A 26,677-nucleotide genomic window follows, 5' to 3' on the forward strand; every position below is an offset into this window, starting at 1 on the left:
CCCTGAGCTTTTGGTCGGTGCTGCCTCTAAAACTTTGATTCTATGTGGGGAAAATGACTGCTGTAATATACCTTCAGCACAGCCTCAGGAAAGTTTCTGTTGAAGAATCGAACCACCTCTTTGACGCTGGAGCTGCTCTTAGTCCTCACAGTGATCATGTAACCATCTCCAAACCTACAACATGTTAAGAGAAACATGACTCTGGGCATGGCTTAATGGCACGATCATAAAGTTCCCACCTCTGCTTATGAAAAAAAAAGCCACACTTGACTTAAAGTTTGCCTACATTCCCTCTGAGTTCATCTTCTTGTGCACTTCTGGCCCCCAAACAGCACTGATGTTTATTCTGATTATTTGCACTCATGACAGACGTCAATGAAAGAGCAACAATCAGCTTCTGTGAGCCTTCGTATTATGAAACATACAGACTGGCTTTGTTCACTTTGTCAAAATGAAATAGAAGGTGAAGCAGTCACACTGGAGGAGAGCTCTGTGGCTCATGGGCTCTCTGAACACTGAACAATCTAAAACTAGCAGCAGTGCTGGAAGCGATCCAGGAAGGAAGATGACCCTGAAGGAACACCCAAATTTAAATCCAGCGTGACTTTTGATTGGTTTTTGAGGGCAGTAGAGTCCCAGAAATTTTAGCTGGCACCTCCAGTAATGATTCACATCAGTTGTTGCACATTTAATAAACAAATAAAGAAAAAAAGCACACGTCATAGTTTTTGATAAGTAAACATATCGGTGACCATGCAGCCACTATTTTTTTCTTTAAATCAATACAGACTCATTATTAAGTTTTACACACAGATATTTTTACCTGTAAACACATTTATTATAATTATTTTAAAGCAGCGATTCCTTCTGCCCAGCCACCTGACAGCTGCGCCCGGTGTCACCATGTTCAGTCTCATGCTCACATGAGATTACATCACATTTTCTGTGATTCAGTCTTACACTGATAACTGTTTTAGTCATAAAATTAACAATATCTTTGGTAAACCCCCATCAGAGAATGGCTCAATATGTTTTTAACAATTTTGTAGGAAATCACAGTTTTCCAACTGCTCAGGTACAAAGCTCAGTAACAGGTCCTCGCTGCTTCTGCAGCTTTGCTAGCAAATGTTCAGATGTCTGTTCCTGCTCTGCATCAGTCAAGTTCTTATATTTCTCTGTGTTCAGTCTCATAATGATGATTCAAATTGTAATCCTTAAACACAGCAATCTGCACTCCACAAACTAAGCATGTGGCTTTACCTCTGTGAATAAATACTTAGAAATTCAAGCCTTGTTAAAAACTCTACAGAGAGAGAGAGAGAGATCTGCACGCATGTAATGTTTTGTGGTTTTGAATATTTTTTGGATGCATCAGTTTGCAAAGGCAGCTTTACTGTTGGTCACATTGATTAAAATTATGTTAGAATGCATCGTTAACCTCCTCACCTGTTCTTCAGGTGCTGGATGCTGCCCAGGCATTTAAACCTGCCGTTCACCATAATGCCCAGTCTGGTGCACAACGCCTCACACTCCTCCATGCTGCAGAAAACACCATGTATTTAATACACTTTTGTGAAAACATGGTGTAACAGTAAGTTCTCCAGGGGAATGTGCATGTGATTACTAAGGTTTATCACCTGTGTGATGTCAGCACTACAGAGCGTCCAGTCTTGATTATGTCCAGGATTAAATTCCAGAGGAACCTGCGGGCCTTTGGATCCATCCCAGTGGTGGGCTCATCCTGGAAAAAACAAACAAACAAACAAACAAAAAACACACAACACCATTTTGGGTCGCTGTGGCTCAGGAGTTAGAGCAGGCCAGCTACTAATCAGAAGGTTGGTGGTTCGATTCCTGGCTGCTTGGGACAGATACTAAACTCCAAGTTGCTCTCCGATGCAACCATTGGAGTATGAATGTGTGTGAATGGTAGATAGCAAGCACTCTGAAATAGAAAACAGTGCCTGTATGAATGTGTGTGTGAATGGGTGAATACAAATGTGTTATATAAAGAGCTCTGAGTGCTCGGCTAGAGTAGAACAGCGCTGCATAAGAACGAATCCATTTACCATTTCAAACAGCTATGGATTCTGTATTTACACTAAACATTACTGGGTGGGTACTTTGATGGATTCTTTGTTCTTTCTAATATTTCTCTGACTAGTCTGGAATTTTCTTTTTGTTTTGTTTTTTTTAATCATTTAACTCTAACTTGGTGAGGAAAATGTTGGGCTGACCAAACACTTGATGCTAATGGCTGTCTCCACCGGTATTCAGAGACACAGTCACTGCAGGGATTAAGTAAAACTGTTGTTATGCTGCAACATTTTGTATTCATATCACACTGTTATTTAAAAATCATAAGGATCATATTGTGTAAAATGAACACATTATTGGTGTTGCACACAGAAATTAAAATATAATCCAAGCTAGGGGCAGAATTCACAGAGTAACTTATGATATAATACTACACACAATAAATTTCCCATGTTTTTAACAAAAATATCAATGTTTGGTAAATGGACTGGTTTTTGACTGAGCACTCAAAGCCACTTTTACTACAAGCCTCCTCCACCTATCTGCACACGCATTCATACACTGCTTTATTCAATGCCTTTAAGCACTTCCATCACCAACTACAGCTTACTGAAGTACAGATACTTTTAACTACTCCACTTCAATATTAAAGGCACTGTAAATTCCTATGTTAATATAGTTTACAACCTCCAAAAATGAACTGAAGCTATAAACAAGCAGTTTGACCCAATGAGCTCCTATGTTGCTCCAACTGTACTTGAAAAGCAGAGAAAGCATCTGTTCTGACTTCTTACCAAGAAAATGAGTGAAGGGTACCCAATGAGAGCAATGGCAGTCGAGAGCTTGCGTTTGTTTCCTCCGCTGTAAGTGCCGGCTGGTTTGTCTGCATACTTTGACAACTCCAGCTTTTCCAATGCCCACTGCACCACCTACAGGGGGTAAAGAGTAATTTGAGCTAATGATAGTAATCTGCTGTTCAGACTGCGGAGGAAACACAGGTAGGGTGACCAGGTGTTCCTTTTAATGTGGGGCTACATAGCAGTTGTCCCAATATGTATCGTCTCAATATGTGTTCCCGTATCCTGCATACTGAGATAATATCGAAGATTTTGATTGGCTCTAGATTTTAAAAGTCAGTACTGTAAAGCAGTTTTCTAAACTTTGTCTTTTCCTGGATGACTGAAGGAAGCAGTAAAGATCCTTGCAGGTTAACATGTCACCATCTTTTGCCGGCCACGCTACACCTAAAGTGGATAATTACAAGTCACCACTATGTTACAAGCCATGCAGTAACTGTGGAAGTTGATGAAAAATGACACAAATATGAGGGAGGTGGATCTCTGCAAGGAAACGGTGAAAGTTGCATTTAAAGAAAATCTCTGCATTTTAAATGCCTCTCTGCATCACTAATGCATCTCACAACATCCCACAGAAACATACTTTTTGTCTCATATTTAATTTCTTGACCCTCTATACAGGTCACAATCTCAACAAACCATCAATGGACTGAGGGACAGTGAGGCTTTTATTTTACAACTCTGTCCTTGTGTAGCCTAAAACTAAGCAAGTTCATCATACCCAGGATATTCTGGTGCTTTGTGAGTCGGGTGGCAGTCAGGGGCAGCGGCCCTGATCACCACTTAATAAATCTGGCCACTGGAACATCACCTCTCTGGCAGGGAAGGAGCCTGATGTTGAGGGTGGAAATACTTGAATCTCCCTGATTCAGTGCCTGTATGTTGGGGTTCACCCTGGTGGAGGAGAGGGTCATTTCCCTGCATCTTCAGGTTGGGGCACGAGGCCTGACTGCTGTCTGTCCTCATGCACCGAACAGCAGTTCAGTGTACCAAGCCTTCATGAAGTCCTGAGTGGAGCACTTGAAGGCACCCCAGCTGGAGGACTTCAATGGAGTGGGCAACAACAGTAAGACCAGGGGAGGTGGACTGGGAGGAGCGGCCTGCCTGATCCGAGCCCAAGAGGTGTTCCATTATTGGACTTCTGTGCCAAGCACAGTTTGTCCATAATGAACACCATATTCGAGCATACGGGTGTATTTTGTAACTGTATTATCAGATCTTTGGCCATATATCCTGGATACTCAGATGAAAAGAGACTCTGGAGCACATTTGCACACTACCATATGCACACATTTGATTGAGTTGTGGCTTGCTGTTTGCTCCCCTCCCCTCCCCCATCTCTTGCTTTAACTCTCTCACACACAAAGTGATTCTCTGGGGTTTTGGCAGCATAATATTGGCAGCAAGTAAGAAGTAGTTAGTAGAGATACTCAAAGATACTTTTATATACTGTTTTACTTAAGTAAATTTAACAGAATGAGATCAAATTTATTAGTAGAAACACAAAGTTGTATATGTGTGTGTTCTCTGTGTGCGACTGACCCTTTCTTGGTCTTTCCAAGGAATGCCACGGAGGCGGGTATAAAGTTCCAGATGCTCCCTGGCTGTCAGGTCATCAAACAGAGCATCAAACTGTGGACAGTAGCCAATACTCTGTTGCACACGTAACAGGTCCTTCAGGATACTGCACAGAAACACACACACACACACACATATACACATTCACGCATGTGCTTGGCATCAGTTCAGCAGCACAAACTCAACTAACTGTTCTACAGAGATGTGGACAAGCCTCAGAGGAAAGGAAGACATTTAACTTGCTGAAGTTAAAGTTTGTGAGCTGCAACAGAGAGAGTCATCAATCCAATTCCTTAGTATTTGTATGGAGATACTAACTCAATCTTCAGTGAAAAGTTTAGTGGTCAAGTAAGACTTTAATTCCACATTCTCCGAGTAACCTGCCGCAATACCTCTGATAACGTCTCCCTTCTCCTCACCATCACAGAGCTCCTGGCCCTGCCTGTGCCGTCACTCTCCCATCCACTGATTATTCTGTGTTGTGTCCAGTAAAGTCTTTTACCCCTAATTGATGTGCTAGAGTCTGAATTTAGTCACAAGTTTGACATTATGACACAAAGGGAGTAGCAAATTTAGCAAGAAGTTGATGGACAGATACCTGACAGCTCTGTACTGGATCAGCTCTGCTGACTGTAGTAGAGCCACGCACACTGAAAACTCATACCAAAATTCTAAAGACTCGGCTTAGGATTAAGCGAGGAGTAGGGATTAGAAGTAAGTATCAGTCTATAGTATTTCTCAAATTCCTGGGAAAACCTGTGTGTTTCTAAGTTCAGTCCTGTCTCATGAGTTTTTGGGTCCAGGGGTCCATGTTCTGTTGTGTCGTACTGCTGTGTGGTAGGTTGATTTAGGATGTTTATCTGGTGGTAAACTCAGGAAAAACAAACTGGGCTGGGTCCTATCCCAGGAAACACATTCAACAGTTTCCTGTTCCAGAACAGTCAGTGTGGAACATGAGGAGTCACTTTAATCAGATCGGTCCAATCTGTCATCATCATAGACAGAATAAAAGTTTGTTATAAAATATATAATTTCTTTTATACTGTCTGCTGTCATTATTTAACCAACTTCAATCATCATCAGATGAAGCTGAATCCTAATTTTACTTTTGATTTATAAAATCTAATTATTCAGCTGCAGCCTGACGGACAAACTGCAGGAGACAGAAAGTGAAGATAAAAATGTGGACAAACAGCTCAGACTGACCTGTGTGCAGCAGACCCCGGGGGCGGAGCTGACCTCAGGTCAGTTTGTTACTTAATAAAAACTGCTTTTGCTGCAGTTCATGAAAGTTCAGTTTATGACCATTTAATTGATTAAATACTTATTCAGTAAATATTGAATCTATTGATGGAACAGCACCCTTACTTAACTAATTTTTTTAATGGAGAATTTCATTATTTCTGCTATAACTGGATAAAAATGAGTAATGAGATTTAGAGAAAAACTGCTTTAACGTTTGCAGTTTAACTGTTTCTAATCTGATCTAAAATCAGTTTCACTGATAGATGATGGCTCACTGACAGCCACAGCATAGATGTTTCACTGAGTTACTGCTAAAGGTCAGAGGTCAGTCATAGGTTCATATTTAGCTGAAAACATGCAGAGCAGCCTTGGTGACATTAATGAAGATGAAAGCGGTTCCTGCACGCACCAAGATGTGCCTGAAAGACAAGTCCTTGCTTTAATAATATATGATCTATTGTGTCAAAAGTTTAACATTAAAATAAAAATGGAAAATGCAAAATGGTGCGATATCTAATGAATTTATAAAACTGTTTATTATTGTAAGGCTGCTGTAATTGCCCTGTTTTTTTTTGTTTTGTTTTTTTCCCCTGAAGCCTAAATGGGAGTTAGATGTAGTTAGCAGACACAAACTGTCCAGTTCTTAAATGAGTAGAGAATTTGGACATGTGGTTGTAATTTATTATGACAGCAATAATGAGTGATATTAATTTCTTGTCATAACATATTTCTTTACTTGCAGTGGCTGGCCCTGTTGCCTCGCAGCAAGAAGGTTCCTGGTGTGATCTGTGGCTGGGGCCTTTCTGCATGGAGTTTGCATGTTTTCCGTGTGTCTTTATGAGTCTCCATGAGACATGCACATTAATTAAAATGGTACCATCGATGTGATAGTTAAAGTGTATGTATTGTGTTCTATGTATGGATTGTCAGATCCCAGATTACCCCTGTACAGGGAGTCTGGACCAGCTCTCCATTAAAGGGTCAGAATTTCTGAACACCTGAGTATTATCCTATTACCAATTTGCAGAAATTATCTAAGCTGTTAGCGAGGACACTCACCTAGCTCTAACAGCCTCCTATCCATTATCCTCTGCTGATACAACAACTAGCAACCCAATAGTCAAGTGTAATCAACAGCCACACCCATTAACAGCAGCCCTTCTCTAATGATCTGGGCACTTGGTTAAAAGGCTAGGTGGCCATTAGTGGCCAGGAAAATAGGCCCCAGAGATCTATTGGTCTAAAGGACTAGAACAACCTCTCAGAGCCATTAAGAGATGGAATACTCATACACCAGTTTTACCTTTGATCTGCATTATGGAAATTCACCTTTTAACTCTTTGCAGTATCCCACAATTTACCTGCAAAGAGTTAAAAAGTGAATTTCCACAATTTAGACGTTAAATCCAGATAGGACACGTTATTTAGGCCATTTAGAAGGAGCAAAGCATGCAGCGCAATCAAACAAGAAACTGTTGTTTGTAACTGTGTTTTTAAACCATTCAAAGGTTCACCATTGCCTGAGCAGAAACCTACAGCAATCATGTATAATACCTGCTAAACATGAATATGATATGAAACCGAGTATCATGGCTGTGGGCTGCTTCTTCTGTTTGTTTGTGTGCCCATGCACAATCTCTGGGCAGCAACTAACCTGCTTCTGTTGATGAAAGCCTCTCCTCCAGTCGTACACTCATCTCCTGTCAGCATCTTAAAGGTGGTGGTTTTCCCAGCTCCGTTTACTCCCAGCAATCCAAAGCACTCACCAGGCCGGACACCTAGACACAGGCGGTCCACTGCAAGGATACGTCCCATCTTCCTGGATTTATACACCTGTGGGAGAAGGAATATGCCAGGCTTTTAGCCATGTAATCATAATGACCACTTTAAAAGGGCAGAATAATTTGACTGTAATGGTATAACTATACAAATAATTTCAAATATGTAGGTGTGTGAAAGTTAGCAAAAGTATGTATGTGAAAACAAAACATTCAAATTTAACCTTCGTCAAGTTCTCGATCTTCAGCATGTCATCATCAGCATCTCCACGCAGCACTCTTTGTCTCTCACAGGCCACGTCTACATCATCATCATCGATAGGCTGGCAACTGACCGACACCCTCCTACACACACATATACTCCAGTTATTTTTCAGCATACTTACGTCAGTGATTCCATGTCTTTAGATGTCTTTCACCAACCACAAGAAGGGAGGTACAAACATCACTTGCACCTTCATCTGGAGTTACAGAAACATATGCTGGAGATTTTTACAGGGTTTATATTATGTCAACATTTTAACCATATACTTCTCATAAAGAGTATAACTAACAATGGAAATCAATTTGACTGAGCTTTTGAGTTTAGGTTTTGTCTGGTTCTGAGGAAAACCTTTGACTCACCTCACTCGCCTGCAGTTTTGGTACTGGCCTTTTCTCTGTTACTCCACTGCAACTCACAACTCTCTGACCCAGCCTCCCTGTCTGCCCTCCTGGAGACGACTAATCTGCGAACAGCAAACCAACTACCCCTCCAAGGACTGATTTTCACTGCCACTGCCAAGTAAGCCTGTTTTCAAGATTAAATTCCTTCTTTCTCATTGGATTCACATCTCTGGACAAGTAGATTAACTTGACTCTCCTCTGCCATAGAAACAACCCTTACCTGTGTCACCTGTTTCCAGTGTTCATCTCCTTTGAGATCTGCAGTAGCTGGAGCTGCTGTGAATGGTCTACTTCTTAAGATTGTTTTGTGTTGATTCCTGTTTGAAATTGTTTGGCCTGGCGTAAATAATAGTAATAATAATAGTTTTTGTTGCCTCTTCTGTGTCTGCAGGTGGGTCCACCTTTTTGTATTGTGCCACCAGCCATGACAGGAAGGCTTCTACTTTGGTCATGTCGGCATCTTGTCTGTTTTTTTTGTGGGTGATGTTTGGAAAAGATAATTGGAAACCCAAATATTTTCCCATATGTTTTGCCCATACTTATCCAGACCAGGTAAAAAACAACTCTTGTGAACCCTAATATTTTAAAGCTATGCATCAGCAGGAAACCATTCTGCATCATTTGTCTTACTTCCTACAGGTTGTGTATGCAAAGTCCAAATGAAAATGACAAAAAAAAAAAAAAAAGGTTTTAAACAATCCGAAAAGCTGCTTTAGTGAAAGTGCAGGCTCAGTTAAGCTCATCAGCTCTCTCGTTTTTTAACTGTCAAGTCATTCAAGGTTAGTTGTGCTTTAATGATGGATCATAAGCTAAAATACCAGCTGAGTATTACTGCTAACCAGCAATACAATTGGTGAAAACTGAATAAATGTTGCAGATTTTTTAATACTTTATCTAAAATTTTGTTTTTCTTTTTAGCATCTTGGTGCTGGAACCTCCTGTTTATATTGTAGATACAGTTTTTATGATCAGTCCTCAGTCAGACTCTTTAACTGGAGGTCTATTCAATGTAGCAGTGTCTGCACAACTAAATGGTGTGCATCCAGTAAAACATCCCACAACAATCAGATAAAAACATATAACACTCACGGGGGTTTCCTCAGGAAGTTGTACTGGCAGAGGATGGTGATAAGGAAGCCAACAAAGCCTTCAACTGTCATTGCAACGAGTCCTCGAGTCACAATGTCCCACTCAAATGGAGATTTCATCTTGTCAAACTGGCCTGAAGCACATAATTACAACAATGTGTTATGAGCACCCTTATGTACCCTTACGTTCTTTGTAGAGTGCAAATGGACTGCTTTTAGGTTCTTGGAGAAATGTCACCTCTTGCATTCAAAGAGGATTTCTCAGCTCTAATTAACAGACAGAGAGTTCCAAGTATTTATTATTAGACCTTTTGTGCTGAGTCTTGAAGTGAGGCTCCGGCTCTCTTGTGTTGTGCTATGTGCTTGTAAAGGAGATATTAAGTGTATAGGTGCGTACACCCCATGGTGCACTGTACTACATGCAAGATGTAAGGTGTATTTGGGGTGGTGATTTTTAGGACACTTTAGCCTAACATTAACTGGCATAATATAGCTTATAATCAGCTGCTGTTGTTGTTCATCTGGCTTGTTGTCAGCTGTCCAGAGATGGACAACAAGCTAATCTAATGACAAAAAGTAATTCAATTAATATCAGGAATAAATAAGCATATTTATCCACATTTTTGTGTGTTAGACCCCCGGCTTCAGTTTAAGAGATGAGGCTCAAGGTGAGGAGGAAGAGGATGAGGTGGAAATGAGGGAGGGGAGAGAGACATAATGAGAGAGAACTATTCTTTAAGTTAAAAGTAATCTATAAGGTGTACTACAGATGTGGCCAGTCTCTAGCCACATACATAAAATGCAATTAGGTGGAACTGTATTTATATTGCAGGGGCAACATGGCAGATTCCACTAAACGGCGCCTACTCCAATGTATTTTAATGGATTAATTCTAAGTTTATGAGAATGCATCAATTTGTTGGAAGATTTAATTACACACTAATCAATGTATATTTCTTTTTTTTCTTAAATAACCTCAAATGATTTACTGTACATTTAAAAAATAAATAAATAAACAAGCTATCTTCTGTTCAAGCACTCAGAATAGTAGTAGTTCAAGATCTCCGCTCAGCTTTACAGTAATGTAAAGTGCTGGACTGATACTTAAATCTGGAATATGTAATTATTGCAGGGTCTTTACCTTACAATATGAAGCACCTTGAGGTGACTGTTTGTTGTGATTTGGCCGATATAAATAAAATTGAATTGAATTGACTGCGCTTTCAGGCAGATTGATTATGAGTGTACCTATTTTAGCGTAGTATTCATTGATGTACTCATTGTAGGCCATCTCCATCAGGCCGTGGCCCAGGTTGTAGTTGGGGAAGATGAGGAAACAGGACTTCAGGTAACTGTTGACTTTTTTCAGATCCTGGAGAAGAAAAAAAATAGTGAAAGAAATGCAGAAAGAAGCAAAGGCCAAGTTGGATACTTTTCCATTTTGCAGTATTTATTCCAATATGTCTTTACTCGTGCTGTAGAGTGGGAAACAACTTATGCCATTTGCCTTTGACACACAAAATGTTTGGCATTGCCGTATCTGAGACGATAAGAGTTCAACTGACCTTGTCATGTTCAAAGAGCTGGAGAAGGAAGGTTGCAACTGTTGCAGTGATGCCTATGAAGAGGTTGATGACTATGAGGAACACGTAGGCTGTACTGGGAACCTCAAACCAGAAGGATGCTGGATACATTATGGGAGTGATTGACCACCTGGAAAGGGGGGAAAAAGCAAGACTTTCGAGAACAAAAGAAACTAGAGAGGACTTGCTATGTGTTTTCAGGTTAAACAAAAAAGATCAAATTTACATTTAAGCAAGTACTGGATCATTAAGGTCAGGTAAGGTGTTCCTGCCTTGGCGTTTTAGGCATGTTGCACCTCCACCAGTGCCTTGCAGGGGGGTTAGCTGCAGGGTGGTCAGCTAGTGCTGTTGTTCACTGATGTTTGCTACCTGCACCGGTACATCTCTGGGTGCAGAGGAAAGTGGTATGGATGGGGACATCTCCTCACCACCCCCTACAGCTGCCTTTATTAGGGTGTAGGACCCTAACTCTTATCTTTCCTCCTCAACCATAGCCAGTAGCTCACTCTCTCAGACTCCCCCCCCCAGCTCTTTTAAGACTTTTCACAGACTCGCCCCTGCTACCCCTCCCCACAAATCCATGACACCCAACCTCCACGGGGTAAACTCTGGCTTTCCAGCAAGCCTCTTGGCATTCAGCTGCCAGCTCAGTGCACTTGAGGTACTTCCATTCATGTGCTGCTGCCATGCCCTCTTCCCAGGGGATGGTAAGCTCAATGAAGAGAGCCCTCTTCTCCACTGCAGACCACATGATATCTGGTCAGAGGGCTGAGGTCTGTCGCCATCTGCCACTCTTTTCCATGATTTCTTTCCCCTGTAGGAAGACAGAGCATGCTTCCAGACATAACAGTCTATTAGTGCAGGCTTCATGGTTGCTGGTGCATAGTTTGCTGCCACCCTGCACCTCTCCAGGACCTCAGCTAGCTTGGCAAGAGCTTGATTGTGGCTCCACCTGAAGTGGCCCTGTGCCACTTTGCACCCCAATAGAATGTACTGGAGGCTTGCCTTGAGCTTAACACACAGGGGACAGCTGATCTCATCTCTGAACCACTGGGTAAGACTGGGGTGTGGGAGTGTGTCATGGGTCGCCCTTAGCAGAAAGCTGATCCTGGATTGTGGTGTCCTACAGATGTCTGCTCAGGTGCATTTCTTATAAGCGGGTCTGCCAAGTCCTTCATTTCCAGTACCAACCATGCCTTCTCTTGTTTGTACTCTAGGCTGATGGGCTTGAGGGGAAGCTGTAGCATGTTTTGGACAAACAGGCTTGTATCTGAAAAGCAATGGGGCAGACCTAGCCATTTATGGATGAAGCCATTGGCTAAGCTGTCCATCTTGTTAACTGTTGATATGGGGATTTCACAGACCTTTAGGGGCTACATCATGCAATGGTAAAGAGTGTGCTGGTAATACCACACTTTGTGCTTCCCAGGCAGTTGGCTTTGCTCAATCTTTGCCAGGCACTTGATATAACCAGAGCTACAAGGGCCTGACTAGCTACATGATTTTCGAGGGTGTGGAGCCAGGTCTCCAATTCACTGAGCCTGGCCTCCAAGGCTACAAATGTGTTACATTTATTACATGTACTATTACTGCTACAGGAGGACGAGGATTAACTAAACATTTGACACACTGAGCTGGAAAGTGCAAGAGGGACAGGAGAAGAAGCCATGCTGACAGTGACTCGGAAGTGAGCTGGGTGATTACAGGTGATTATACTACAGGTGATTCAACATGAAGATTAAAACATGACAAGCTGTGACGTAGCTACACAGATTAAGCTACACAACAGCACAGGAGAGTGAAAGCGTCACCAACAGCACTCTCACTTTGCCCCACGTGCTTGTATGCATGCTTGTCAACGTCAAGGCATGCCGGACAACGTGAAGGCATGCTACTGATGAGACAAATTTCCTGGGAGATCTCCTCCCAGATCTGGACCAGGGCATCATTGGGCTACTAGACAGTCTGAGGTGCAATTTGGCAGCGTTGGATGAACCGAAACATAATGTCCCACTCGTGTTCTATTGGATTTAGGTCAGGTGAATGAGGGGGCAGTCAATGGTATCAATTCTTCTATTTTCCAGGAACTGCCTACTTATGCTCGGCATATGAGGCTGGGCATTGTTGTGCAACAGGACAAACCCAGGATCCACTGCATCAGCATAGGGTCTGACAATGGGTCCAAGGATTTTATCCTGATACCTAATGGCAGTCAGTGTGCGTCCCTCCATGGATATGCCTCTCCAGGCCATCACTTACCCACCACCAAACCGGTCATGCTAAACAATGTTACAGGCAGTATAATGCTCTCATGGCTTCTCCAGACCCTTTCATGTCTGTCACATGTGGTCAGCGTGAACCTGCTCTCATCTGTGAAAAATACAGGGTGCCAGTGGTGGTCCTGAAAAATTCTGGTATTCTATGGCAAATGACAATCGGTCTCCACAGTGCTGGGTAGTGAGCACAGCACCCATTAGAGAACATTGGACCCTCAGGTAAACCTCGTGAAATATGTTTCTGTTGGTGGTCATTTTGTAGGGCTCTGGCAGTATTCATCATGTTGCTCTTTACACAAATGCATAGATACCAGCCCTGCTGATGGGTTAAGGAACTTCTACGGCCCTGTCCAGCTGTCCTAGACTGACTGCCTGTCTCCTGGTATCTCCGCCATGCTGTTGAGACTGTGCTGGGAGACACAACAACCCTTCTGGCAATGGTACATATTGATGGGGCCACCCTGGAGGAGTTGGACTACCTGTGCAGCCTCTGTAGGGTCCAGGTATTGTCTCATGTCATCATTAGTGACACTGACCCTAGCCAAATGGAAAACTAGTGAAAAAACATGTGGATAGAAAAAATGTCAGTGGCCTCCACCTACAAAATCCTTCCTGTTTGGGAGGTTGTCTCATTATTGCCTCTTTAGTGCACTTGTTAATTTAATTAACACCAAAGCAGCAGAAACTGATTAACAGCCCCTTCTGCTACTTAACTGACTAGCTCAATATCCCAGAAGTTTAACTGACTTGATGCTATACTCTGATGTATGTACAGTCAGATGTCTTACCCGTAGAGAAGAAAGAGGGAGAGAACAGCAGGGAAGTTAGTTGGGGAGGTGTAGGCCGGCAGGTCAAAAACAAACAGAATAATAATACAGCACGTAGCAGGTACCAGGTAGTTCAGCTGAAGAGAGATAAAAGGAGAAAATGTATTTAGGAGCTGGACACATGCAAAAACATTTACAAAGACATCCAAATTTGTCACATCACACACGCACTGCATCTTCCTCACCATATCCCAAATATAGTTAGCTAGCCAATAGATGACTGGATCACAACCACTGACAAACTGCAGGTGTTTGGCCTTTGTGGATTTTTCTGCCACTAGGAAAACCACAAAGCTGGCTGGTACAAAGGACATGGCCACTATAATGAAGATGGCAATCACTACATCTGTCCCCTGGAGCCTGGATATACAGGAACAAGGAGAAGAGAGGAGAAGAGAAGAGCTAGTTCAGTTTAATTTGCAGTATTCGGTACAAGTTCGCAAGAGTTGTTTCAAAACACTTTATACAGTAAGGTATTCAATTCAGTTTTATTTATATAGCACCAATTTGCAATAAACGTAGCCCAAGGTGCTTTATATTTAAAGACAAAGACCCTACAATGTTTGAGACAGTACACCAACAATCAGAAATCCCCTATGAGCAACACTCCCTTTTAGAAGAACTCTTTTTAACAGGAAGAGACCTCTGGCAGAACCAAGTGAAAAGTATCAGTCCTAGCACAGAACTGTGGAAGTCCACGACTAGCTTTTTTGTGTGAAGAAGACTCATTTGTTTACATGAAAAAATGTGAATCTATCAGATAAATAGTAAGGTGAAGCCAGAGGAACCCCAATGATCAGAGGATCCCCACGAGCAAGCACTGTGTCGGTGACGAGGAAGAACTCCCTTTACTGCTTCTGCTGAGAAACTTACAAGTAGTCCAAAGAAAGGCTGGCACTGGTTCGATTCATTGGGTGGTTTGTTAGTGTGATTCCTGCCAAACAAATTAAAACAGAGCAATCTCACTTGTGCAGTTGAAAATAACCAAGCACAATTACACAACTTTACTCAGCAACATTGTCAGCCATTTTAGCCTATCTTTACCATAGGCAGCAGGATTGCCCTTGGAGGGAGGCACATTAGCACGCAGGATGGCATTGTTGAGCACATTCAGATAGGTTGGCATGCTGTGGTAGCCTTTGTTGTTGTAGAGAACCTGGACACAATAAGTTTCTCTGTTAGCAGTATTTCATACTGTATCTGTCCAGTTCAGACTCATTGTCTCCGTGTTTGTCTTTACCTGAGCTGATCTTCGTACTGCTATCTTGCGAACCATTGGTGGTAGATTTCTCCCAAAAGATGCTGGGATTGACTCTGAATGTTTCCCACTGTTAAACCACCATATCTATAACAAAATAATTTGAGAAAAAAAACAGTTAATGCCTACTGCAGCAGTGTGAAAGGGCAGCGCACAATTAGAATAAGGGTGTTCGAGTGTAAGAGACATACATGGTTATATAATTCCATATTGTTTCTGTCACTGCAACTACAGTATTTCACATTTTTCTGACAAAATATAAAGAAATGAGGGGTGGCTTTTGCACAGTACTGTTTAGGGTGAGTAGAGTCTGTATTAGTTGAGTAGAAGATAGTTTTAACAGAATATGTTTGAAAATCAGAAACACTAAAGTGAAACATATTAAATGTTATTGAAAATAAATCAATAATAAATAAAACCAAACTTTTCAACTGGAACTCTTTTACATCACTTTCTCCCATTGTTTTTTTTTTTTTTTTGTTATACCTGCAAAACTGATTAGTTGATCGACAGGAAAAAGATGCCAACTTTGTCTTTTTACTAAATGATATAATGGTCAGATTAATACATAGTGAACATAATTGTTACTTACGACTTGTATAATGTTGAGAAAACAATAAGTCTCCATTTGAGAAAATGTTTTGTTTGAAAGTACCCTTCATATTGACTTTAATTTTAAAAGACAACAGTGCTGTTAAAGATTTTGAAGTGATTTTGTGACTTTTATGATTCTGAAATTTTTAAGATTCTGAGAAAGACTAAGAACCCCACGAGTCCACAGCTGGAATCTTTGCCAGCACACATCAGCTGATGCCTCAGTTAATACTCTTCTGCATACTCTATTGGCAAATCTCATAATATAGTTACTGCTGCCTTTGCGAGAAGCTTTTGAAACCCACCTCCTCCCCAGCTCCTCCATTTCATATTATTTCTCAATCACTGTCATATCCACTGCAGTTGATGCCTGCTGTGTTCTATGAGGGGTGTTGCAGCTCCTTTTTCTGTCTTAGGCTTTCTATTAGTTTGAGGAGGTCCCAGTAGCGAGCCCATACCACTAAATCACTGCAGCCTTTACAATTCAATATTAGTTAAGGTGATCCAGACAGAATTGGTATTTTGTGGTATTTTTAGATTCTACACTGAAAAGCCAAAACAACGATCTGCAGTGTTTTGTCACTATTTCTATTCTGTGGTTCTTTAGTATTGCTCCAGCAGCATTCCTACCTGTGCAGCCGCACTCTGTCTGATGTGAAGAGCAGATATTCAGAGACATTCCGGCCTGTGATGTCCACTAGGATGTCACCAGTCACCACCTTCATGAGGGGGGGGTGTCCTCCTACCCCACTGGGGCAGGAGAAGCCTGTCCCCTGCATAGAGCAGGTGCAGCGAACTGGCTCATGAATGGACAAGGGGAACGTGGGTGGCGATGTAACAGGCTCTAAGCAAATATGAAAGAGCCATAATTAATTCAATTGACCTTTTTTGTAGCACATTTGGACTTGTCATAGCATGAAAAGCACAGGTGGAATAAATAATGTTAGCAATATTTCAGTTTCATTAGCTCTCCTGATGAGCCAGGACCAAAGTGAAATGCAGGCATCTTTCCAGAACACCAAATTACATTGTTGGACAGTATTAGTTATTTAGACGCCAATGGGATTTAAGAAAAAATACATGTGCAAATATTTCTCGTTTTGTTTTCACCTTTTTCATTGCCTTTCATCTTTTTCATTAAGAGGTATGGAGCCTATATTGATGAGATCAAATTCAATCTAAAGCATTTTCTTACACAGTTACAACATAGAGAAATATGTTATGGAAGCAAAATATGATGGACTTACTATGGACTGTGGTCGGAGGAGCGACTGTAAAGTTCCACAGCCCATCCTCAAACGAGGGTCTGGGTCATCTGAAGGTGCCGGTGAAGGTGGTGGGGGAACAAAGTTGGAGAGGGGGACCCCTTGGGTGAATGAATCCAGACACATAGAATCAAAGTATTTGGCAGCCAGGGTCTTGGAATTGTTGGCACTGGGGTTGAGGGTCCGGGCCAGCTGGTCCAGGGTGCTGTTGAAGGGGGTTTTGAGGATACAAGTAGCACCGACACCCGAGGGCAGACGGAGGGTGTTGATGATCTTCTGTGGGCTGGCATCTGGTGAGAGCTTATTCCTGAGAGTAGACCAAAGATGTTACAGTGACATTCCTTTCTATTCCACTGTCAATGTTGATGTGAGCACTGCAGTGCACAATGATTTTGATTAAAATAACAGCTTATTTCAGTGTTTAAAGGGTAAACCCCTCAAGTAAATGGACTAGTTCTTCTATAGCACTTTTCTACTCTAACTGAGCACTTATAGCTCTTTATACAACACATTTGCATTTACCCATTCACACATGCATTCATACAAGCACTGTTTTCTATTTCAAAGTACTTTCTATCTAACATTCACACACATTCATCCTCCAATGGTTGCATCAGAGAGCAACTTGGGGTTCAGCATCTTGCCCAAGGATACTTTGGCACGCAGACTGGAGCAGCCAGGAATTGAACCACCAATGTTCTGATTAGTAGATGACCAGCTCTATCTCCTGAGCCACAGCCCCTGTATTTTTAGACCGATCAGACTTCTGCTTCAGTTGAACTTTAACTTCAGCACTGCTAGAGATCGAGGTGACAGAACTCCACTGAGTAATATTTAAGATTCTTTGAATGAGTACATCCACGACCCGTAATTGCATAAGGGGAAGATGATGAATGGATGGATGGTTGGATGGATGACTGGCACACACCATCTTGTGGGAGGGTGGTGGCAAGTATAAACAGCACACGCGTTTTATACAAAATATCAGACACTAAATCAAGGGAAAGCTCTGTGGTCTCACTGAAAGTTCAGGCAACTTGACAATGTAAGATATACAGAAACATATTCCATTTTAGTTACAGTTTCTTTATGACACCCTAATTGCTTTCATTATGGATATACAGATGGGTCACAACGTGCCACCAGAAAATCTTGGTATGTCTTGGTATTGATTCCCAGCCACCGAAGGCTGAACTCCATTTTTCCAAAACATAGTCCCTGACTTGATGTTCCTTCCAACTGAAATCAGTTGTAGTCCTGGATTAGTTTCCCAGCATTTTTGAGCTTTTGAACTTTGTTTATTTATTCTATTGTTGGTTGTTTGATGTTTATATTGTTTCATGTGTTTTCTCTTTAGTATGCTTAGTTTGTTTAGAGTTTAGTTCTCCCTATATGTTTCTCCTTTTGTGTTCCTCCCTCTTGTGTCAAGTCTCTTGTGTTTAAATCATCTGTCTTACCTGTTTAGTTATCACTCTTCCTGTTTTACTTCGAGAGTTTGTATTCCTTATGCTTTGCTTTTAGTTTTGCTTTCGTTGTCTCATCTCCCATGATTTAGTTCATCAGTGTCTCATTCTCCCCAGCTTTCTCCTCTTTCCTTTATCGCCCTCCTGTGTATTTATTGTCTCAGTCTCCCCTCATCCATTGTCATATCACCTGTTACGTCATACCATGGAATCTCTGAAAACAACTAAGCACCTGGAGAAGACAGCATCCCTTGAGAATCTACTGCTACAGTACTTTTCCACCGCTGAGGTGCTGGTGCTCATGCCAGTGCTGCTGTCAGTTTCAATGAACCGGCAAAACGCTTAAGAACGAGCCTGCATATCCACCGCGTTTCTGTGAACTGCTCCTTTACGTATGAGTGTGGGCGGGTCCTCGTCTGGACACGAAGCCGAAGGGCACAAACGTGGGAGAACACGCTCCCCTTTCTTGTGCTGTTAACACATTTTACATTCCAAACAACTACTGTAGCATCTGTGTGCAGCACAGAGGTGAACAGACAGCGATTATGAGCAAGATGACAAGTACAAGTACACAAGTCGCGTCCTTTTATCTTTGTTATGAACTGATACAAATCAGCAAGTTCAGCCTTAGAGCCCAACCTAATTCACAGCCGTGAAAATCGCATCGCTTTTTTCATGTAATACACACCATGCAGTGAAATAGCGGTAGAAAGCTTTACCTTGAGATGTAAGAGTCGCACCCTTCTGCCACTTTTGTCACGCGTTCTGGTTCGAGACCAGCTAGCTTGTGGGGCCCAAGCTGAACCCGTTTTTTGGCCGAGCACCGAGTACGTTCACGCTGGAAAAAAACACTTAACGGTTCAAATACTGGCACCGGCACTGGAACCCAGTCTTTGGAAATGTGGCCTTCAAGTACAGGGGTCCCTACCCCCTTGTCAAACTCACTGGCTTCTTCTCCTACTGCTGACATTAGGGCAAGATCCCAGGAACCTGGAAGCACTCCATGATCATAACATTTACAAAAAGAAGGGAGATCACTCCACATGTGACAATAGCCGTGGTATCACCCTCTTGGATTTTGCTGGCAAGATTTTTGCACGCATCATGCTCCACAGACACATCATCGCTTAGTGCATTCTCCCTGATTCTCAAGCTGGTTTTTGTGCATAGAGGCAGCATTGATAGGATCTTCGCCTTTATTGATGTTACAAAGGCGTCTGACACCATCAATTGCTCACTCCTCTGGAGTTTGCTGCAAAAGCTTGGATGTTCCTGATCAAGCTTGGATGCCAATGTTCCTGACATCCTCCGCCAGTTTCATGAAGGCATGTGGGCAAAGATCCTTTTCAGAGGTGAAACCTCTCCTGCCTCAAGTTTCTATGGGAGTGAAAAAGTTCTTGCTCCTGTACTCTTTAACATTTACCTTGTTGCCATCACCCTCCTCTCTAGAAATGCCATCAAAAGCACTGATGGACTACACATTCGCTACAGGCTCAAAGGAAACATCTTCAACCTTCAACGCCTCTCTGCCAGTACAAAGACCCAATCCATTATCATGGTGGAGCTCCAGTATGCCGATGGTGGTGCCGGTGTCTCCTTGTCTACAGTGGGCCTCCAAAGGATCATTGTGTTCTTACAGGAAGCCTATCATAGACTTGGACTCCTGGTCAATGTCTCCAAAACTCTCACCTTACAGATGTCCTTCTACCATAACCAACCTCAAGTGGCAATAACCATTGGTACTCAAGCACTGGAGCACACGGACCCATTCACTTACTTGGGGGCCTTATCTCGAACAATGCCTCCATGGATAGGAGATCAGTCAACGTAGGAAGCTTCTGCACGTACATGTCTGTAGCATAGGGTCCCTTCCTATCCTGTCCACCTCCCACAGGATACCCCGAGGGGTGCGACTGAATGCCTTCTCCAAGTCCACAAAACACGTAGAATGGATGGGCAAACTCCGACGCACACTCGAATATTCTCAAGAGGATGAAAAGCTGGTCCAGCATTCAGCAACCAGAACAAAAACTGCATTGTTCCTCTTGAATCCAAGGTTCGACTAACGGATGGACCCTCCTTTTCAGCACCTTGCCTAGACCTTACCAGGAGGCTTAGGAGTGTGATCCCCCAATAGTTGGAGCAAACCCTCCAGTCTCCCCTCTTAAAGATGGGGACCACCACCCCGGTCTGCCAATCCAGTGGGACTGCCCCAGATCTCCACGCGATGTTACAGAGGCACGTCAACCAAGACAGCCCTACAACATCCAGAGACTTCAGGAACTCAGGGCGAATCTCATCCACTCCAGGAGCCCTGCCACCACGGAGTTGTTTAACCACCTCAGTGACCTCACCCCCAGTGATGGGCGAATCATCCCCCTCATCCCCAGACTCTGCTTCCACTACAGAAGGCGTCAGTGGGATTAAGGAGGTCCTTGAAGTATTCCTTCCACTGCCTGACTATAGCCTCAGTTGAAGTCAGGCAGCACCCCACTCGCACTATAGACTGTGTGAGTAGAGTACCACCTTCCCCTCCTGAGTCGCTTGACGGTTTGCTAGAATCGCTTCGACGCCTTCCCAAAGTCTTTTTCCATGGCCTCACCGAACTCCTCCCACACCCGAGTTTTTCATTCCATTTATCTGATTATCAAATTATCAGGTATGAACAACCTTTCTCAAAATAAACAGCAAAACAGTAAATCATGATACCTGTACTGGGGTCTGTCTTCATTGGCATAGGGGATGAAGTTGCCTCTCGGTTGGGTGTAGTTATGATACTGAGATGGGGACAAGATCAGAGGTGGCAAATCTCCTGTAAAGCAATACACAACAAATGTTAATCCACCAGTTAAGGATCTTTGTATAACATTTATTATACTTATAATATCACACTGCGTAATACCACATTGTCTGACCTTAGTCCAAACTGAGAAAGAGGAATCAGAGTTCCTCACAGCACATATTTTTCTTTTATAGGCTATGATTCAAACATGTTATTGAGAAACAATAGCAACCTCTTTATGTTTTTTTTTTACATATTAGACCTGTAAGGCCCAAAGATTCAATTTTGGAAATTATATACTGCAAGCCTAGCTCACTGTGTCCATCAAAAACATTCATTGGACTGTTTGCCATGACAGACTTTTTGCTAATTTAGACAGCATGAATAACACTGAAGTAACATCATCTTTATATTTTGACTGCATTAACACCAAATTTGGTATATAGCACTGCACTGGTGCAATACTGTGTATAACTGTGTATCATTTTATCTTTTCTTAATTTGCTATGAGCTAGAACTACCTGTATAAAATATACATGATACCTTAACTAGATATGATGAGGAAATTCGTCACAAAAAAATAATCCTAGATGGATGCATGGTAGCACAAATATTAAGACCAAAAAGCTATACAGTTGAAAGGCAATGTGAGTCCTATTAAACTGAAATGTAACACAAATTTACAACTTAATATTTAATATAATAAAAAGCCTCTTAAACAGCAAAGGCCACCTTAATGGATTTTAACCACATTTCAACCACATAATATCAAAAAACTAAACTGACTTTTTGCATTTTGACTGTACCAAACAACATTGCAGGACTGGTCAACATCAGTTTGAAAACATGGCTGCGAGCTTTTTAAAATGCAGAGCTTAGGAGGAAATGCAAATGATTAGTCGGTTAATAAGAAGTTATTTTTTAATTTATTCTACTACTTCTCTGAATATGTCTTTTACGATTGGCAATACTCATATCTTAAACTATTTTATAAATAAATGTAGACTCACTGGTCACTATATTAGGTACACCTTGCTAGCACTGGGTTGTACCCCCTCTTGGCTTCAACAATACCTTAATTCTATTTGGCTCAACAGAGTGCTGGAAGAATTAATCAGAGACTTTGGCCCTTACTGACATAATGGCAGTTGCTGCAGATTTGTCAACTGCACATCCATGATGTAAATCTCCTGTTCCAGAGCTCTGTTCTACCACATCCCAAATGTTCTCTATTGTACTGCCATCTGTTGACTCTGTTTTAATTTGCCTACAGTGAACTAAGTGTCATGTTCAAGAAACCAGTTTGAGATGATTTGAGCTTTGTGATATGACACATTATCCTGCTAAAAGCAGCCATCAGAAGATGGGTACACTCTGGACATAAAGGGGTGGATATGGTCAGCACCAATATTCAGGTAGTGGTATTTAAATGACAATCATTTGATATTACAGGGCCCAAAGTGTGCCAGTAAAGTTTCCCCATACCATTACACTACCTCCAACAACCTGAACCTGAAGGCAGGATAGATCCATACCCTCATGTCTGTTATGCAAAATTCTAACAATACCATCTCATCAGACTAGGCAAAGCTTTAACAGTCCAATTGTGAACCTATGCAAACTATAGCCTGTTTCCTGCTCTTAGCTGACAGGTGTGGCACCCTTGTGGTCGTCTGCTGGTGTAGCCCATCTGCTTCAAGGTTGCCTCTTCACAGATGCTCTTCTGCATAACTTGGTTATGGCAAATGTAGCAAGTGGATCAAGAGTTTCCATTACCTTAGACACAAATCTGACAGAGGCACCAACAAGTAGTTGATCAAAGTTGTGAGTCACACAACTTTTAATAGGGTCTAAGCACCTAGGCAGGACCTGTAGCTTACAAACATCTTGGGGCTTAAAAGACATATACAAATGAATGTCAACTGCATAACAGTGATTAGAGATGTCTTTAAAATTGCTTGAAATGTGCTGAAGAGGGAACAGATATAACAGAAAGAGTAAGGGCCCCAGAACAGAACCTTGTGGCACACCATAGCTAAGAGATGTGGTAGAAATGGTAATCTTCAGATTGGTCTGTAGCTGCTAAGAGAAGGGACACGCTTAGGGTTTTGTTTGTTTGTTTGTTTGTTTATTTTGTTTTTTTTTGGGGGGGGGGTTGCTTTGGGTGAATGATAGCATTCTTTAAAAAAAAAAAAAGAAAGGACTTGACCATTTTATTAGCTACTGATCGGGCTAAGCGAGGTAGAAGTCCGATCATCAGCAGAAATGACCCTAAGCATTTGATCCGTGACCATCATGAACTCCACTCACTGAGGGGATGAGAGGCCAAACAACTGGACAGTTTGGATGAAAACTATGAAGGTAGAATATGTTGCAAAATGTGAGAACTTGTAGAAAATTTTTACATTGTGCTTCAAAATTTTCACTTATAAAAATTTTTCATACTTGTTTTAAAGAGCCATGATAAGCTTCCTTCAAAGCTTTGTTGCAGTATATTAGTACTGTGATTAATGAGTAACTAAATGCAGATGCCAGAAATACCTGATTCCTCATTAGTAGTTGCAGCAGCAAAAATAAAAGTGAATAAGCATTTTGGCCATCACTCACAGTGTTAGCTAAATAGCTATCCAGCATAAATACACTGATCAATATGCTGCCATGACAGTTTTAGCTCAGATATTTGACATATTTTCCACATACCAGCAGGGCCTTTTTTTTTTATTTAACCAGGCAAACAGATTAAGAACAATTTGTTATTTACAACTGCTGCCTGGCAAAAGGCAAAGCATTTTGAAGGGAAGGGAACAGGTAGAATCAAACAATACATAAAACACAACAAATGATAATCATAAAATCACAGTAACCACACTAAGTAATAAAACATCTACAGACATCCTTAAAAAAGGATTTTCAAATGACTCTTAAAAATGGGAACTGGAAACAAAACTGAAACTGAAAACAAACATAGTCTCATTGTTTTCTGAAACAAGTTCCAGTCACTCGGAGCAGCAAAAGCAAGACACTTGGTCCTCGGCGTCTTTAACAGTAAATATTGTGAAGAACGGATGTTATATCTTGTAACAGACCCCAGTTGAAGTAACTGACACAGGTATGAAGGTGAATAACCCAAAAGGGTCTTATAGATGAGAGTAAACCATTGCGTATTATGGCGAGTATGTAAGGAGGGCCATTTAACCTGAAAATAATGTGTTGAAAAAGAAGCATTGTCCCAGTGCTGGCAGTAAAAATGAACTGTAAGTTCACCTCTGAGCTCTCACTCTGAATCACAGGACTGTCACTGAGGGACATACTGTAAGTATATTACATTTCAAATTACACAAAACCAGTCTTCCTTCCATACTCTACCTACATGCTAATTTACCCTTATTTTTACTGTGCTAAAAGGAATCTATAACAATTTGATTTCAACGGATAAGCTACTTATTTTACATAACTATTTAAAATGTATCAAAACAAGTGCTCCAACCTCTTCTATTTAATGTTGCTCCATGCCAGATATTACAGTTACAGTTTAAAAATTAAAAAGCACTACTTTTATTTGTTTGTGTTTATTTTCTATTTTCATTTGTTCTTAGGTATTAATAGTTTATATCTCATGTGACTCCATTACTTTAAACCAACACTAAATTTTGTTACCACGTTACACACATGGTACACACTTCTACACCTTTATTTCATCTTTCCATGGACAGTTTAAAGAAAGATTTTCCACAGCTTAAAGCACATTTCATAGTAACACTTTATTTAAACAACACGTTTCCAGGTTCCTGTCTTTGTCTTTATATTCTGTCACTGGAAGTCAAACCATCTTCCACCATCACTGGACCTGTAGAAGTGAAAAACAAATTATTTATATATTTACATTATTTTAGGTGTTTATTATCATACTTGTGTTGAGTGTATGAAGTATGATAACAGAGTATGATAACAAATTTGGTCTGATAGAGACCCACTTTCACTGTACTAACCATGGTTCTCATTGTTCCTCAGCAAGTGTCGCCCAGCTTGCTCAGCAGCCATCTACTGACCACCACTGACACATTCATGTTTCATGTCCCAGGACCTGCCCGCTTGCCCACTGTCCACTGCCTTCTAAGCTCCACTCCCTGTACCCCTTTACTCCAACTGTTCCACCAGCTCATCCTGCATTCTCCTGCTCCTCAATCCACCTGCTGCCCTTAATTCACATCCGGAGGCTTAGTTTTAAAATAAACCAAAGGAATAGGTTTAAAATAATAAATTTAAACATGGGCAGCACGGTGGCGTGTTGGTTAGCACTGCTGCCTCACAGCTGGAATAACATCTAGAAGGCCTGGGTTCGATTCCACCTCACTATGTGGAGTTTGCATGTTCTTCCTGTGTCTGCGTGGGTTTCCTCTATGTACTCTGGTTTCCTCCCACAGTCCAAAGACATGCCAATTGTGAGGTTAACTGGTCACTCTAAATTGCCCATAGGTGTGAATGGTTGTCTGTCTCTCTGTGTTAGCCTTGCGACAGGCTGGCAACCTGTACAGAGTGTACCCTCCTCTCGCCCTACAGTATGTCAGATGGGATAGGCTCCACCCCCCCCCAAAACCCTGAACAGGATAAGTGAAAGAGGATGGATGGAAATTTAACCCTATCCCTTTGGTTTATTTGGGTCCACTTGTTCCCATAATGTAACAAGACATCTCAAATTTAACACTGACATCAGTAGGAAGAGATTTTTACAACCTAAATAAGACTCGTGCAGCCGGTTTCACAGTCATAGATTAAGCACGGTCCTAGACTAAAATGAAAAAGTCAATGAAGACCAAAATAGGAAAAAGTATTTAGTCCAGGATTATACATAATCCCTATACGGGAAACTGGGCCTTGGAGCAGAGGGTTTGTCATTTTCTGTGGATAATACTGCCACTTATAATGCAAACAAAAATGGATGACATTCACTTCTCATAACTTTGATTATAATACAGTATAATGAATAACAAACTGACTACCAGTAGTCGTTTATTTACTTTTTTCAAGGTTTACCTTTAAAAAAAACAAACAAAAAAAAAACATGTTGACCTCTAATGACCAGTTAATTTCTGTCAGTTATGTTCTTAAAGCCTTTATCAGTTGAGTTCAGGGACTGACCTGAGATTGAGTGACTGGGATTGTATGGAGAGGAAGTGAGGAAAGGAACTGAGGATATACAAACTAACAAATAAGAAGAGAGGAGTGTTCTTCCAACTCGCATCCCCCAACCCATTACAACAAAAACAGAAACAGCACACACACGACCTCTGGTACACTGTGACAGAGTAGCTCAGTTTGGAAACTGAGCAAAGCCTCACCTGCTGTGTGGTCTTTCATCAAGTACATCCACTGCACCGAA

The 26,677-nt window shown here is 41.6% G+C and overlaps 1 protein-coding gene across 1 annotated transcript in view; it reads right to left on the minus strand.

Annotated features, from left to right (window-relative positions):
- Window positions 1–26,677, minus strand: part of abca2 (ATP-binding cassette, sub-family A (ABC1), member 2) — a 104,936-nt gene that overhangs the window by 2,919 nt on the left and 75,340 nt on the right. The window contains 20 exon segments of the mRNA XM_030723442.1: window positions 72–174; window positions 1,447–1,539; window positions 1,638–1,741; window positions 2,832–2,966; window positions 4,437–4,578; window positions 7,372–7,550; window positions 7,720–7,840; window positions 9,251–9,383; window positions 10,498–10,621; window positions 10,815–10,962; window positions 13,897–14,012; window positions 14,121–14,295; window positions 14,809–14,869; window positions 14,980–15,091; window positions 15,176–15,252; window positions 15,255–15,280; window positions 16,418–16,631; window positions 17,035–17,094; window positions 17,097–17,359; window positions 21,225–21,327. Of these exon segments, the coding sequence (XP_030579302.1) occupies window positions 72–174; window positions 1,447–1,539; window positions 1,638–1,741; window positions 2,832–2,966; window positions 4,437–4,578; window positions 7,372–7,550; window positions 7,720–7,840; window positions 9,251–9,383; window positions 10,498–10,621; window positions 10,815–10,962; window positions 13,897–14,012; window positions 14,121–14,295; window positions 14,809–14,869; window positions 14,980–15,091; window positions 15,176–15,252; window positions 15,255–15,280; window positions 16,418–16,631; window positions 17,035–17,094; window positions 17,097–17,359; window positions 21,225–21,327 (2,489 nt within the window).

This window comes from Archocentrus centrarchus, unplaced genomic scaffold (genome assembly GCF_007364275.1).
Source record: "Archocentrus centrarchus isolate MPI-CPG fArcCen1 unplaced genomic scaffold, fArcCen1 scaffold_26_ctg1, whole genome shotgun sequence".
Classification (NCBI taxonomy): domain Eukaryota; kingdom Metazoa; phylum Chordata; class Actinopteri; order Cichliformes; family Cichlidae; genus Archocentrus; species Archocentrus centrarchus.